The 15,944-nt window shown below is 48.7% G+C and overlaps 1 protein-coding gene across 2 annotated transcripts in view; it reads right to left on the bottom strand.

Annotated features, from left to right (window-relative positions):
* Positions 1 to 15,944, bottom strand: part of LOC126540715 (uncharacterized) — a 57,580-nt gene that overhangs the window by 4,366 nt on the left and 37,270 nt on the right. For both annotated transcript variants that reach the window (XM_050187558.3, XM_050187557.3), the window contains exons 2-4: positions 7,336 to 8,266; positions 5,637 to 5,858; positions 1,081 to 1,803 (exon numbers count right to left, since the gene is read on the bottom strand). In XM_050187558.3, coding sequence (XP_050043515.1) covers positions 1,081 to 1,803; positions 5,637 to 5,858; positions 7,336 to 8,266 — 1,876 coding nt within the window. The remainder of the gene's footprint in view (positions 1 to 1,080; positions 1,804 to 5,636; positions 5,859 to 7,335; positions 8,267 to 15,944) is intronic.

The following is a 15,944-nucleotide window of genomic DNA, read 5'->3' on the forward strand; positions in this document are numbered from 1 at the left end:
GGTGTGACAAGAGAGAGTGAGACCAATCAATTACTTCGAATGTGCTCATCGTGAACCAGACAACAGCCTTTGACGCTGTTGGCAAACACTGGTGACGTAAAATAGAAGTTAAGAGTGCTCTCATAAATGCCTCTTTGGTGTATACGTACTCATGCAGTTCTTGTAAAGTTCTTCCCTAAGATAAGCAGAATAAGAACACAAGTCCTGCAAGTAAACCCTACGCAGGAAAAGTCTGTTTAACGACTTGCCAACGGTTTCTTTTTCTTCATAACTTTCTTTCGTGTTTGATCAAGAGGTGAACGTTTTGCCGCCAGGTTAGTCCCGCTCGCCCGTGTAGGAAATATGAGAACTACGCTCGCCAAAATTAGGATGGATGGATGGATGCATGCAAAACTTTAATGAAGGTCCTGAGGTACGCAACTCAGAGCGCTGCGGGCCGCTCCCACGTTGGGACAGTCAGGCCATGCCAAAATTAGGCAAAACATTGCTTTGCAATCAAAATGACTTGTCAAGCGATGTACCGGACCTTATCGAAGAGAAAGAAAAATACATTAAGGAAAGCTGGCGACGTGGACCTAGAAAAATGCCTGGCATGATATTACAGATTATGGGAGTGAAAGATGAAGTAAGCCTTCAAAAATAAAGACGGGCAAGAACAGGCAGTGGGGATTCAGCGGTCTATGTAAAAGAAATTCGCTAGCATTACGCCACGCCTCTTTGAGGTCCCGGATCTACGATTTAAACAGCATATATATATATATATATATATATATATATATATATATATACACTCATACACTTTTTTTTCATTATGACCCTCCTATAATGCCAACGCATTACAATATGCACCGTCGTTTTTTTAAGTGTAAGAACACTCATTAGGAGTGTGCACAGCTACTTCTTCTTTCATGTATGCGCCTCACGCTAGCGCCCTTTGTACGCATAGAATCGCTTGCGATTCACTTTTGTTTGCAGCACAAATGAGGGCCTGCGTGAACGAAGCGAAAAAAAAAATCAAGCGGCGAATGCACTTGCGACGTGCAGCTCACTTTGCCAATAGGTCGGACAGGACGCACGCACCTGAATCCTGTGGTTGCACGTGTCGCACACGTAGATCCGCCCGGCGTTGTCCACGCATATGGACTCGGGGCTGCGGAAGTGGCCCGCCGAGCGGCCCTTCATGCCGATCTGGCGCAGGAAGTTGCCGTCCCTGTCGAACACGTGGATGCAGTGCTTCCACTTGTCCGTGATGAGGATCTCCTGGTCGACCGGCGACAGCGCGATGCCGAACGGGCACAGGAACTCGCCCTCCTGCTGGCCCCGGCTGCCGAAAGAGCGCAGGAACCGGCCCGTCGTCGAGTCGAAAGTGAGCACCTTGTGGTTGTCCATGGACACGACGAAGATCTCCGACGACCACGGGGACACGGCCGCGCCCGACGGCCGCTGCACCAGGCCGTTGCCCAGCCTCATGCGGGCCAGGAACGACTTGGACCGGTACAGGCGAGACTGGGCATCCGCGGCCACCCTTTGCAGCTCCGCCTTGCTTTGGTTCGGCGCGTCGGCCGCCGGCGGACCGGGTGAGGTGAGGGCGTTCGCCGGCGAAGAAGCCGAGTAGGGCGTCGTCTCCGGGCTGCTACTCGGAGATCCCGGAGACTCGGCGTCGTCCTCGGCGACGGCATCCGTCCGACACTCGATCGTGACGCTGAATGCCTCCGGGTCGAAGCTCACTTGCGTGTTGCCCACTGCAGTGACTTCGGACAGTGCGTCGCCGGCGTCGCGGTGTAGCTTCATGAAGGCCAAAATCTGACAGCATCGTGGGCAGAAGCATTTATGGTGTAACTCTACCAGCAACTTAAACCAACTGAGCCCGTATCCACAGAAAACCTCTTACGCTAGAGTAGTTCGTAAGTGCGAGTGCAAGCCAATCACGATGTTGCACATATCATTACTGAATTAGGCCGGCCAACGGCAAAGAGCACTTACGAACGAAAACTTCGTGCATTCGGCCCGCGAAGCCAACCATTTCTTATCCTTCTGGACCCCAGTTCATGAAAGTTTTCGTTTGTAAGTGCACTTTGCCATTGACCGGTCGCCTTTGCTAACAATACGCCAAACATCGTGACCGGATGGCATCTTCTCTTACCATCATCTGGCCCTTGTTTTTAGTACACTTGCACTACGGGTCTATCAGTGTTACTAGCCGCTCAAAGTGCGGTTCACCTTTTATAACAACTGATACGACCAGCAATAACAGAGGAGCGAAAAAAGAAGGGCACAGAGAATGAAAGAAAGAAAATAGAGAATAAATTCGCCATCACTGCAGTCCCACAATCTGTTTAATGCTGCAACTTCTAGCGGTCAGTCAACAGTTCATCAACAGATGTAACTTTTATGTTCACGCCCTAGTAGTGCCGCAAGTATCTTTTATGACGCAATGATCTATCACACTGACCTCAGATTACGCACCCCCAATGAGTCAAGTCTGCGGGCAGCAGTACCCTAGGGCGATACGCACGCATCTCCACTGCAGCATAAACAACACGTGTGCGCACAGGACCACACTGCCTAGTAGAACAAGACTCGCGCTGCTTTCTGGTGGACGTCAGTTTCCTGCTTCATAGCGTAATTTTTATTTTTGGTGTACACACGTTTTCGTTAGTAGGTAAACCGAAGTAATCGAGAGGGTTTCTAGATACCTATTTAACGTGTCAAGGGCACCGGATGGATATGTGTTTGGGAACCACTGCCACACCTATATAACCGCCGAGGTGCGGTGCAGCAATGTACAGTAAGAAAGAAAGGAAAAAATATTTAGACGCCACGCACAGGAACGCTTGTCACGAAGTCATAAACAATGTTGTCATACGGGCAAAACACCGGAAGTATCTAGGACAGTCACCCATTCCACTGCAGGGGGAAAGGGGGGAGCCCGAAGGAGTTCATACTACGTGTGTGCTTCTATACTTGTATCATAGTGTGGGCGGTGTTACTTTCATCTCGTTGAGTCCTCCTTTTTTTATTCTTTCAGTAGTGTTTGGTACTTTGGGATAACAGGTACTAAAGAAGCCTGCGTTCGAATTTCTCGTTCCCCGTTATTCGAATAAAAAAATCACGGTCATTCCGCCCTGCGAAGGTGGATGGCATGCGGAGCTGTAAACATCGTAGCCAGAAAACATGAAGTAAAGATTTTATTGGCATCACTCATTGTCGCTTAGTAACGACGGTCACAATGGCTTTGTGGCCGCTACGATATACACTAATCGGCATATACTCGCAACCACAAACACATTCTTTAATAATGTCAAATCGATGCACGTGCGCCGCTGGGCCGGATCGGTGTGGCATCGTAAGCGATATGCCCGCAACACGAAACGCGTAAACCACTCTCTTTCCGGTCCCGGCACACCCACATTGAAATCACCAACAACGACCACAGGGTAGTGTCATCGCAACTAGCCCACGCAAAGTGAGTAGCCATGAATCTTACGGCAATGGCTATGAGCCATTGCATTTTTTATTGCTTTTTATTGCTTTATTTTTTATTGGGGTATGAGCCATTGGTGGTGACATTTTTCGACATGCTGTTCTATATGTTGCATACCTGATTAGAAAGAATGTAAGCACTGTTCGCTACACTTTGCCGAGTGCTTGTGGCCTCTGCCTTACGGGGCTGTGAGCCATCGCACTTTCTGTTTGCTTACGGGGATATGACTGCTTACGGGGGTTTGCACCATGATGACGATAGCTTTTGTGTGCGGACAAGAAATCTCTATGGTATGCTAGCGTTATATAGCTCCGCCGCAAAAAAAGAAGCGAAACGACACTGCAGTCTGGCCATTTTCGGAGGTCACAGACAGGGTGCGTTCCGCGCTTCTGAGAACGCTTCGCCCTCTATTTTTGTTAGCCAATCCTTCGGCGTCCTTGTCTTCTTTCATTTTCGCCCGGACAGATTTAAAAACGAGCAAGAAATGAGGTCGCTCGCATCGCCCGACTCGTTTAGTGGCGCTCGGAAACTAAACAGAAGTAAAAAAAATCTACATAGCAAAAACAAAAAGAAAGAAACATTTGAAGTGGCGACACTGTACCGCAGAGTGTGCGACGACCTGGAAAACAACCCTTGACGATGGCACGCACTTTCACAACTAGCGCAACCGTGTGAATCACAGTGTTATTTCCGCTGCGAGTTCTGTTACTCACTTATTTGCATTATTGTACCACCAACCCAACGGCGACATCCGGTCTCGCTTTTATACAGTAGTAGTAGTAGTAGTAGTAGTAGTAGTAGTAGTAGTAGTAGTAGGCCTGTAGCGCAGCTCAGAAAGAGCAAAAAGGAAGGTGGAAGGGGTAATGAAAGGGAACGGAGAACAGAGTGAGCGCACTCTCTGTTCTCCGTTCCCTTTCATTAGCCCTTTCACCTTCCTTTTTGCTCTTTCTGAGCTGCGCTACAAGCCTAAAAAAGTCATGACACGCCAACTCGCCCACATTGCCACGCTTTTGTCCTAAATCAATATAACTGCAGACTGACTCTTTAGAAAATTGTAAAATTACGGTGCCTGATATCTAGGCCCTTGATAGGAAGGGGGAGGGGGGATGAGTGTACTTTGTTGCGTGTTCACATAAACATCTGCATGTCTCTCGGTCGCAATAGTTCTTCTTTTTCATAATCATGTGTGTTCTTCTTCATGGTTAAAAAAAATTAAGCATTAGCGCGAATGTTTGGCTTCATAATAACAGATAAAGAAAACAGATGAAAGCACAAGACAAAACCATCTGCAAAATAAAACAAATGCGCAGGCGCTGGGTACGTACATGCCAGTATAACTTATTCCTTTTGTTCTTCCTTATCCTGCATCTACCTTTCATGACCACCTGATCGTGGTGATAACGTGGGGCGCAGAGCCTCTCAGATCACTGACGAACTGCGAAAATTCACAGTATTTGAATAGAATCGCTACATTATTCAGGCCCAGCCAGTAAGTCAGGAGGGGGGGAGGGGTGTGAGGCACGTGTCTGGTGTGCCCACCCCTGGGTACATCCCTGGACCCAGGCTCCGGACAACCTGCTTACGGAAGGAAATGTCAGCGCGCGGCTAGAGACGTGATCTTTAAGTACTCCCCAATTGTTCAACAAACATTTTAAAAAATCAAGTTATATCAACAAAAATTGCCGGACCATTCTTCTTAATGAAGTTTCTTCTTCTTCTCCTTCTTCTATATCAACAAGCGTAGAACTACAGGAACTTGCGCGCAGAACCTCATGTGGACACTCACTGTTGTAGTGAAGCATTGACATGAAAGCACTGCGCCATACCAAAGTGCACAAGGAAGGAAGGAAGGAAAGAAAAAGTGGAGAAGGAAAGGCAGGGAGGTTAACCAGTTTATCTTAACCGGTTTGCTACCCTACACGTGGGAGCGAGATGGGGGGATGAAAGATGGGAAAGGGAGAGGGAGAAACCAAGGCTTAAAACAGAGAGAGAGAGAGAGACGGCCAACGCATGAACATGTCGGGATAAGCGCGAACAACCCATGTTCTAAATAACTAGCCGCCCTACTCACTAATAGGGCCGAAATACTCCTGCACGTATAATGAAATCGTCGCCTGTAAAAGCCACGGAACAAGGTCGCTCCAAGAGTAACCTTTTCGTTTGGGTCTTGCGCTGCGTCGAAGCCCTTGGACGAGAAGAGGCGCGCGCCGGTGGCTGCAGCCCGCACCTTCTGCACCACGTCCTGGAGGCCCGTCTCCTCGGCAGCCCTGGCGGTCTCCACGCGAAGCAGCAGGTGCGCCTCCGAGTCCCGGATCTTCCGGACACGCTTCTCGGCCTCCAGGCGAACCTTGGACTGGATGTCGCTCTGGCTAGACTGCGTGCGGAGCGAGATGCTTGGGGAAACAAAGAACGCGTGGGCTGTCTGTAGCTCTCCCCAAGTGTACAACTCTTCGACGTTGCCGAACGCACTCCACGTTAATTTTCTATTTTTTTTATTGTCCTGCGCCAAGGCGATAGTTTTTGTACTAATATATCTTGCACCAAACTCTGTACGTCGCTATTTGGTGTATGTGATTACAGAGCGATTAACTGTGAACACTGCGTGAGCAAAACGTAAGTGAAACTTGCACGCGATAACGTAAGTCGATCTATAGCTCTCTCTACATATCTCAAGAACTGGTTCATCTCTGCCCCGAGTTTCACCAGCGTTCACGAATCGCCATAAAGCCCACAAGTGCAGCCAGCATAGTAGCACTGCAGATATATATATATATATATATATATATATATATATATATACACTCCGATGCCACGAAATAGAACAAGTGTCCACTTTGGAGAGGTGGTCATGACGACAGAGCAGAGTTCTGGTGTCTCTCTACATCCTTTGAAGCCACTTTCTCGAGTCCCTACTGGAATGAATGCCGCTCAAACATGGCACCCTTCGCTACCGTTGGTTCGGGCTATCGGAGCATTCATTCTTACCCATCCGTTTTCATCAGCCCTTGTATATGTCGGCACACTACATGAAGCACTGTTTGAATTCTTTTCACCTGCTTCTGACACAACGCAAGCACGTCTTTCTCGCGGATTGGTAACTTGGTGCACAAATGGAATTTTTATTTCCTTGTTCATCTAGAAATAGTTGAGTCTTTACCTTTGTACGACAAGTTACACATTATTTATTTGTTCCTTTATGAATAGATACATTAGATATTCCATTATGGCCGCAACGTCGTGCATGAGACTAAACAAGGTGGTTAAGTTACAGAAAGCATTTTTTACTTTTCGCACGTCGACGGAAAGTAATAGCTTCTGAATAAGATTCTATTAATCACTCCTCCTGGTTGCATTCTGCTATGTACACAACCTAGCAAATTATAAAAAAAGTAAATGTTTGGCATAAGATCGCACCGGCGCACAGGAAACACTTTCATTGCAAGGTATTCTAGACGATTATATAAGGATCCTACGCAATCACCATAAAAGGCGCTGCTATCTTCCAGTGAAAACACTGTAGACAATTAAAAAAAAGAAGAACGCAGCGAAGACAAGAGAGCCAAATCGCAGTGTCTATTCCCGAGTTTGGCTTCACGCTTGGCATAACATGGCCTCGCAACCGCAAATTTATAAAGCTAATGAGCCTCGCAGCAATACGGCTAACATTATTCTGTCTAGAAGTGTATTCGCGGTGCATCGCTTGGATCACACTCGCATTTGGCGCACCACCCGGCAAAACGAGCCGTTATTAATCTTTGGCACGGGTTCGCCCCCGCGACAGGCGGCCTTCTCCAGCGGCACGCGCCCAGCGCACGCACGACCTCGGCGAGCCTGCAGAAAAGAATCCAAACCTCGAACTTCTTGTATCGCAGCGCAATCTTGTCGACGGTAGCGTCGAGCTGGTCGGCAATGTGTCCCAGCTGCTTGGCCAACTCCTCCACGTGCCTGGCCATGCAAAGCGAGCAGTAGGAGAGCTTGCAGTGCTCGCAGAACACGCTGCTGCCGCTGACCGTCTGGCAGCCGCAGCACTGCAGCAGCTCGTCCATCGAGGCGTAGTCCGACTCCAGCAGGTCCAGGATGTTCTGCAGGTGAATGCTGGACGGGAAACCCGAGATCCCTTCCTTGGGGAGGGGAACCTCGGAGCGGCACTTGGCGCATCGCAGCCGACTCGCGTCGGCCGACATCACGCTGTTCTGCAGGCACAGGAAGCAGAAGGTGTGCTGGCACGGGAGCATCTTGGGTCGGTGCAGGCGGTCCAGGCAGATGGGACACTGCACCATCTCCTTGAGACTCTCGGTGCCCTTCGAACTCAAGATGGTGATGGAAGCCTGTCGCTGTGCCGCGTCACCTCCGCCGCCGCTATTCCCGTTGACGTGCGCAGAAGATCCGTTCGACGCGTCGGCCGGGGAGTAACTGCCGACGCTGTGCCCATTGACGCTACCGTTTAGCGTCGCAGTCGAAGAATGAAAGCCGTTCTGCGGCGAGTGTGAAAGCACGTTCGCTGGCGCCGCTGCGGCGTGGGAGTTTGTAGCTATGGATTCGGTGGAAGCCGACGAGGAAGTCCCGTTCGACGAGGAGTGATGAGAGCCTTGATAACTGCCCGCGGCCGGCGGCAGTGAGGGAGAAGCGGAACTGGCAGGTCCGCCACCCGACGTTGAGGGACTGTTGAAGTGACTCCGGTAGTCGGAAACGGGAGGCATTGCGGGGCTGCAGGTGGGAGTCGCGGGAGCCGTTCTCACCTCCATCTTGCTGGGGAAGTGAACCAGCTTCGGTTGCGGAATCCTGCGATAAAAGGCAGGGAAGAAGGACTTGTCAATACGGTGCTATCAATCGGCTCATCCGACACGTCTTACATATTACATAATAATAATATGTTACACGAAACCCAAAAACAGATAGTCTTCCTTGCACAAAGCGAGTAGGTTTCACTTATTTGTTATTCATTTTATTCTCTTCGTCATAATTTCTAGTAAACACAGAGGAAGCAATGGCGACTAGTGAAAAGTGAAAACGTAGCACAATTTAACCACTACTCCTCCAAATCTCGAATTTAGTTCGGGATGCTGCGAACACTTCACGTCGCTGACGTCAAGCTGTGAACTGTAACCTAATTTCTTATTTTACGTTTGCATTACTTCGCGTAAGATCAAGGGTTCAAGCGCGCAGCACATGCCCGCTAACAGCATCCATTCGTATATTCCCGGCGCTGCTCTGTATGGCTTTCAGTGTTCCGATAACACATTCATGCTGACAGTTTCAATTACAAAATAAAATAGAGCAATATTTATCGAAGCGAGAACGTTTATCCTTACGGGCCCAGTGCCAATCCTGTTCCTCAGTTCCTATGCTTTTCAAGCTCTCGAAAACTTTTCTCCAGACCTTTCACATCAGGTACAGCACCGAAGCACCCGTGATACTGGGCGACGCACTGAAAGTATTATGTACCTGCACGCAAATACTTTATTGCGGGCAGTGGGTGGATATTGTCTAGCTATTGATGAACGTACTGCTGCGGAAGCTCAATTGTTATGGTCTGCTGTGCATGAGCACAAGGTCTGGGGCTCGAGTACTTGCCGCCGCGGCAGCAATCTTGTAGGGGTGCTGAGCAAAAATTTTTGTCTAGTGAGTTTTAAGTACACGTTAAAGAAACCCCGCATATATAGTCTACATTTATCCACAGTCCGTTACTAAGGCTTTTCTCAAAGTCTCTGCGTTGCTTCGAGATGTTAAACCTAAACAACTAAATATTGTTCTTATCAAAACCACACATCCTTTTGTTAAGATGCTTTTCTTCTTTTACGACGCGTACAGCGGCCACGGTAAAGTTGTTTTGCTTGCATACACAAATATTTCGAATCGTATGACTGTAAATAATGCGCCGTGCAAAACGAATATACTTCTCGAAGTTGGCTTCTCCCCACATGGAAGCTTATGGTGGAGAAGCCGCCTTTGACGAACGCGCACAGCTGGAGAAAATGCACATACACGAAGAACGTCGGAGGCGAGTCGCAGGTACCATATAGAGGGAGTAAAAATATATGCGCAGTAGAGGAGCCCTGATCTGTCCTCGACTAGATATTGTAGACTTGTCTAGCGAGAGGCGTTACTTGCTTGACGAATATAGATAGCCAGGCATCCCGTAAGCTGAGGGTTCAGATTCATCTCCCTCACTGAACACTGTAAGGTCCAGCATTTATAGGCGGCTGCACTTTTGTGCTCGTATTAGTGCTTAGGGCACTGCATGGGCCTGGGCCGTCCGAAGCGCTTTTCGACGGGGCTGTGCCGGGCTCGGGCATGAAGCCACGGGCCCGGGCCAGACTCAGGCCCGCTCATAAAACCAAGGCATTCTGTTCCAAGATGTATATATATATATATATATATATATATATATATATATATATATATATATATATATATATATATATATATATATATATATATTCGCATGCTGAGTGGCCTCATAGGGTCATAGGGCGAAACCGTATGATCAAGGTAAACGCGTGCGCACCAGCGGAAAAGATAACAGCATAGGCAACGGGCCAGATCACTGATGTTCCCATTGGAGAAACAAAGATTTCGGCCAATTGCTGCTTATACAGTGCAGCTGATTAGACCCAGAGAAGGTGAAGCTGACGCATACGGTACAATCTGTAACCAAAAAAAAAACGTCTTTTTTTTTTACTTGCAAGCCAGGTCTGGTCATGCACACGTGGACCCTGGCTAAGCTCTAAGCTTAGTAATGAACATCCGGGCCCGGGCTGGGCCCGGGCTTAGTAACACGGGCTGGGGGCGCGCCCGGGCTCAGACGTCATAAAGCCGGCCTGTGCAGTGCTTTGTAGGGTCTGCGTGCCGTGGTGACCTCGTAGCTAAGGCGATCGCTGCTAAGCGCGAGGACACGCCGGCCACACATTTCGAAGGGGACGAAATTCAAGAACACCCGTGTACAGAGCACTGGGTGCACGTTAAGGAAACCCAAGTAGTCAAAGTTAATCCGGAGTCCGCAAATGCGGCGTGCCTCATAATCAAATCGTAGTTTTGGCACGTAAAACCCCAGAATTTAATAAATTGTTATATCGCCTTCAATTTCGGCGACCTCTGTCACAAAGGAAGGCAGTACGTCTCAGCCCTTTTTATTATCTTATTTTTTTTTTCGGACTGCTCTTGATGTCTCATTCGGCACCCATCCTGTGCACTTTCTGTACGGGCCTCGGAACCCAAATAGACACTCCTTGACGCTTGGAGTATTAGGTCTTCAGTTGTTTTCTTTTTTTTTTATGTTATTGATACTACCATTTCTTGTATACAGTTCTTTCGTGTGCTTGTTGTCATTTCAGTAACCTCCATCTGAGGTTGCAAGCCCTGCATGTAGCACGGGGCTGACATTTTTCGGCATGAGTAATCTCTCTCTCTCTCTCTCTCTCTCTCTCGCGAAAGCCCTTGCATCACGAGAGCTTCATCTCGCCTTCTTTGGAAGGTGAGGAAGTCTCGTACAGACTGTGGCCATCACCACGACGCGCCATGGCCCAACAAGGACGTGAAAGGAGCAAAATGCGAACCAGGAAGGAGAATGACCAGTAAAAAAGAGGACCAGCAACGAACCAATCCCGATACCGCTTTTGCTAACATCAGGGCTTCAGACGTATCCCCGATGTATTCTCCGGACAGCCTTCATAGAATCAGAAGGGTCAGCCTGGGGATACGCCCTGGACTGCTACGCAGGCACTTGGCTAGAATGAAAAATCAAGAACGGTATCGATTCGCGACATGTCGCTGCGTCTTCCTCCCTCTTTTCCTTCCCTAGCAAAGAGTAAGTGGCTAGATGAATCATACTCAGAGAGACCCACCCGACTCTTCCTATACATAAACGTTCCCTCTCGTTAATACCGCATATTCAAGCATTTTTGTCGGATTCACCGCTTGATCGTCAAGAAGAGCGGCAAAATATATTTACGAGCAGCCGGACTGAACGGGTAAAGAAATATTATCTCGGTACCCAGCGCAAACGTTTAGCAATATGTAAATGTATGGATCATTACTTTCACAGTTTCGACAATTGCATCTGGAAATACGGGCCGAATTCATAAAGCTTTCCTTTCGTAAGTGCGCTTTGCCATTGGCCGTCCACCTTCGCTGATCATATGTCCAGCGTGAGAATAGGCTAAAATTTTATCTTACGAAGAATTCTGGCGTAAGAACATTTTAGCTACGTTATCTCGTAAGAATTCTTACCCATACAAAACGATGGAACGAGCCGTAACAACCACCATAACCACGGAAGCGAAAAGCTTCTTGGCGCCGTTGCCAAACAGAAGTGCCACGGGGTACCACGAAGCCGCATGGCACGCCTTCCACGAAGTTGGCACCGCCAACCACGAGTCAAAGTCGCACCCGGACATACTCAAGTGCACGCCTTGCGCTCCTTTCTTCTTTTCTTTTTTTCATCTCGTTTCTTTGCGCAAGCTCGTAATTGGCAGCCTCGGCAACGTTCACCTCTACCACTTTCACCGTCGCGCTCCCAGAGTCATAGTACGCACGCACATGTACGTAAATATACGCTTAGATAACGCGTCTTCTCCATCCATTTCGTCGTGACGCGCCGATACGGAAACCTCACGATTCCGCCATCATCATCATCGTCGTCGCTGTCTGTCCCTTTGCCGTACGATTACCGAAAATAACACGTTCGGACAGCAGCCGATCGCAGTTTGCGGCAGCATATGCAAGCCGGCATGATGCGTAATAGACACGTCGCCTTTCCTCAACGGATCGATCATTTGGGTTTGCCTTTTGTTTTTACGCCCTATGAGCGTCTGCGTGTAGCTGCAGGCGGATCTTCGGCTACGGCTTCTCGGCGCTCCGTCGGCTTTGCGCAGGTGTCATGCCGATTCAACGAGCGAAATAAATGGGCATCGCATAAAAGGAGACGCAAGTAACAACGCGCCAAAAATGTGCCCCAAGCACCAATTCAGAGGCGACTTGCGCCGTGATAAGGCTATGTTTCGAGACGAAGCGTGTAATTCCTACGCACGCCGTTCTGTCGGGACGACATGCAAATAGTCTCTCATGCCGCAGCACGTGAGGCAGGTTAGAGAGATGTCTCTTTTGTGGATGTCGCTGACCTTAACTATTAGCGGTTGGGTTTCCGGTGATTTGCTTGCAGTTCACAACACCCGCGCCAAACGCTCGCTTCCTCTAAGTTAGAGGTCACGCAAAACGAGAGAGAGAGAGAGAGAGAGAGAGAGAGAGAGAGACCTTCCGACGAAGTCCTTCCAGTCTCCGAGTGAACAACACGTAGCATTCAATGCTCTGAGAAAACGCTATTCAGCGCAGAGCGCTAGACGACATTCTATATAATTGCCTCGTGAGGTCAGACCCGGTCTACAACAGCGTGAAAATACCACGAACAGTACAGTGCTATAGCGTACTTTCAGCGTCGCTTCGTCGTGTCTGCTTCACGCAGCGCGATGAACACTGCAAACAGACAAAATACCTGGGCTCGTGGTGTGTTTCCTACTCACAGCGCCGTCCATGCGGAATGCATTTTGGTCACGCTCATACAGCACCACAAGAAATAGAAGCGGCGATAACACGCCCAAAATAGCCCATAAAGAAGTGTGCAGATCCCACGTGTACTGTGGGAATCGAAGTTATGCGAAGCATCTTGCAGGTAGCTGGCTATGGCATCGACCCTGCGGCGGTGCGCCTCGACCGGCTCTTTGACTCTCTCTATGACTCCAATCAGGCGCTCATTGTGTAGCTCAGACATGCCGAGGGTCAGAAAGAACGTGGGCTTGCCTATAGCTGCAGAAGGGTTGAAATCCGGGCCAGTTGGTACATACTTGAAGGAGAAAACCAGTCAAAAAACACAAAGGACAAGAGGAGAGGTTCACACCACAACGACTGGACTATCAACTGAGCTTAATTAGAATCGGTGTAGTCCCAGCAAGGCCAGCAGAGCATGCGCAACCGCATCATCGCTAATCACAGAGCATGAAAAGACAAGATATCGCTTCTATCGTGACCGACCTAGAAATGCAAATTCTTTTTCAAGTAAGCGCACCGATGTTGTACTAATGCCTAGCTGCTCGGTCAGGGCGAACACATGCCCCTTCGTCTACGCCCAGTAGTACCCCAGTAGTACGCCATCCTCGAGTTGCTCAAGTAAACCTTTTATAGGAAGGCAATGTCCGAGTTGACGCACTTCTCGACGAAGCAGAAGTGTTCCAAGAGATTCTTTGCCAGCGTCAGGAGCCGGTTGGCCGTGCACGGGGTAGGAAACTTGTAGGGGTGTGCGAATTATTCGGAACTTTCGAATAACGAACCGAAGAGTGGCCTATTAGATTCGGTCTTCGAATATAATAGTCACTATTCGCAAATGCGAATATTTTGCGCACACTTTCCAAATATTTTAGAACGTCAACTGCGCTCAATTAAGCCTAAAATTAGAGAAAAAGCACGGTATATTTTACCTCCGCGGGCGTGCACATGGTATAGAAATAAAACATGAGAACTTGCGTAGTGGGGCAGGCTGGATCGCACAGGCAGCCATACTTTGTAGGCCATACGGTAAGCATTCGCATTCTCCGAAGAATCCTGTGCATGCGAAGAAAGTACTTTCTTGTTACTCCATGTGTGCTTTTAATAAACAACGTTTCATAACGTACTATGTGATGACAGAAACTTGGTAACTTTAAGAATACTAGGGTGTGAACATTGTCATAACGGCTTGTTCATTATTCGAAAAGTATTCGATGTTCGATTCGTATTCCATTCGTATTCTGTCTGTCTGTCTGTCTCTGTGTGCGTGTGCGTGTGCGTGTGCGTGTGCGTGTGCGTGTGCGTGTGCGTGTGCGTGCGCGTGCGCGTGTGCGTGCGCGTGCGCGTGTGCGTGTGCGTGTGCGTGCCTGTGTGTGTGTGTGTGCGCGTGCGCGTGCGCGTGCGTGCGTCCGTGCGCGTGCGTGTGTAAGGGAGCTCAGAAAACTAATGGAAGCCAGAATTGTTTACTTCGTTTCTTTCGGCAAGTTTACGTCTAATTTCGAATTCGATGCCACAGTAATGCGCGCGGCAATTTACTGACTGTACAACAGCTCCTGTTAATAGTCGCGAAATTTTTCTGTCCGTAACAGTGGTTCGCTGACGTGCAACACACAAAGGTAAGCCGAAATTCCCCTATATTGGCGCTTTCGTTTCACATGTTTTGCCAGTGCGCAAAAATTAAATCTACGCGTATATTATGAGGTTTTACGTGCGAAAACCAAGATGTGATTATTAGGCACGCCGTAGTGGGGGACTCCGGAAGTTTTAACCACCTGGGATTCTTTAACGTGCACCTAAATCTAAGTACACGGGTGTTTGCGCATTTCGCCCCCTATCGAAATGCGGCCGCCGTGGCCGGGATTCGATCCCGCGACCTCGTGCTCAGCAGCCCAACATTATGCCAGTGCGGCAGGCCAAGTAGGACTTAAGATGGAAAGTTGGGCGAGTTGGCACGAGTGTGCAGCCCGAAAAATACGAGAACGGCAAAAGAGCAGACAAGCGATGGAAGCGCCTCTATTAGTGCCCGCTCTTTAGTCGTCCTTGTATTTTTCTCCCACTGCACTTTCTTACCATGCACTTTCAAAACAGAGTTCCTCGAAGCCTACGAGCGTTGAGTTCTTTTCACTATAGGTCTGTTCGCGTATAGAATCGCAACATGGAAAAACCCTGTTTTGTCCCTATGATGTGGAGTACAGTAATCTCGGCAATGCGTATACTCTTTTTCTCGCACTGCCCATATATGTACAAAGCCGATCCGCCCATTCTTCATATCCGCCACCGAGTTGTGCCTGCTCTTTCTATATATCCTACCTTTCACTGGCGTTTATTCTTCCTCTTACAGAATTTCCTGCTGGTCTTCGAATGAAAGACGCCAAATCAAGCGTTTCGGGGAAGTGAACGTCGTTTTTATTTTGAGGGCGCTATGTTGTACGAAGCAACGTCGATGTCCGGAGCCAGAAATTTCCGCCAGCTGTGACGTCACCGCAGGGTGTCAGATGCCATGTCCAACACGCACGGTATTAAAGCGTCACAGCAGCTGGTAATCCGGTTCGGTACGACGCTTGGCACGGGTACAGTGCCAATGAACGCGTACAGAAGCACATATATTGTCTACAGCATTTACTAGCATTAACAAACATTCAGTTAGACCGTCCAAAGGCAAGGCCAACTCTTCCTTGCGAGAGAATAGATAAGCCAGAGCTGTTGGACTGTTGCCCCGCGATACAATAGCGGTCGCCACCGGCCGGGTAGCCGGATGTACGTTCTATAGTGCTGAACAGAATGGTTAGCTGGAGTGAGATGAAGCGCAAAGCAGCCACACTTCTGCTACTTTTTTGGGCGTCAAATAGGAGATTACATACCAAGAAAAAGCCCCTTATCGCTGTATGCACGCAAAAACAATGAAATGTTCCGCTTCTCTTAA

Source organism: Dermacentor andersoni, chromosome 2 (genome assembly GCF_023375885.2).
Source record: "Dermacentor andersoni chromosome 2, qqDerAnde1_hic_scaffold, whole genome shotgun sequence".
Taxonomy (NCBI): domain Eukaryota; kingdom Metazoa; phylum Arthropoda; class Arachnida; order Ixodida; family Ixodidae; genus Dermacentor; species Dermacentor andersoni.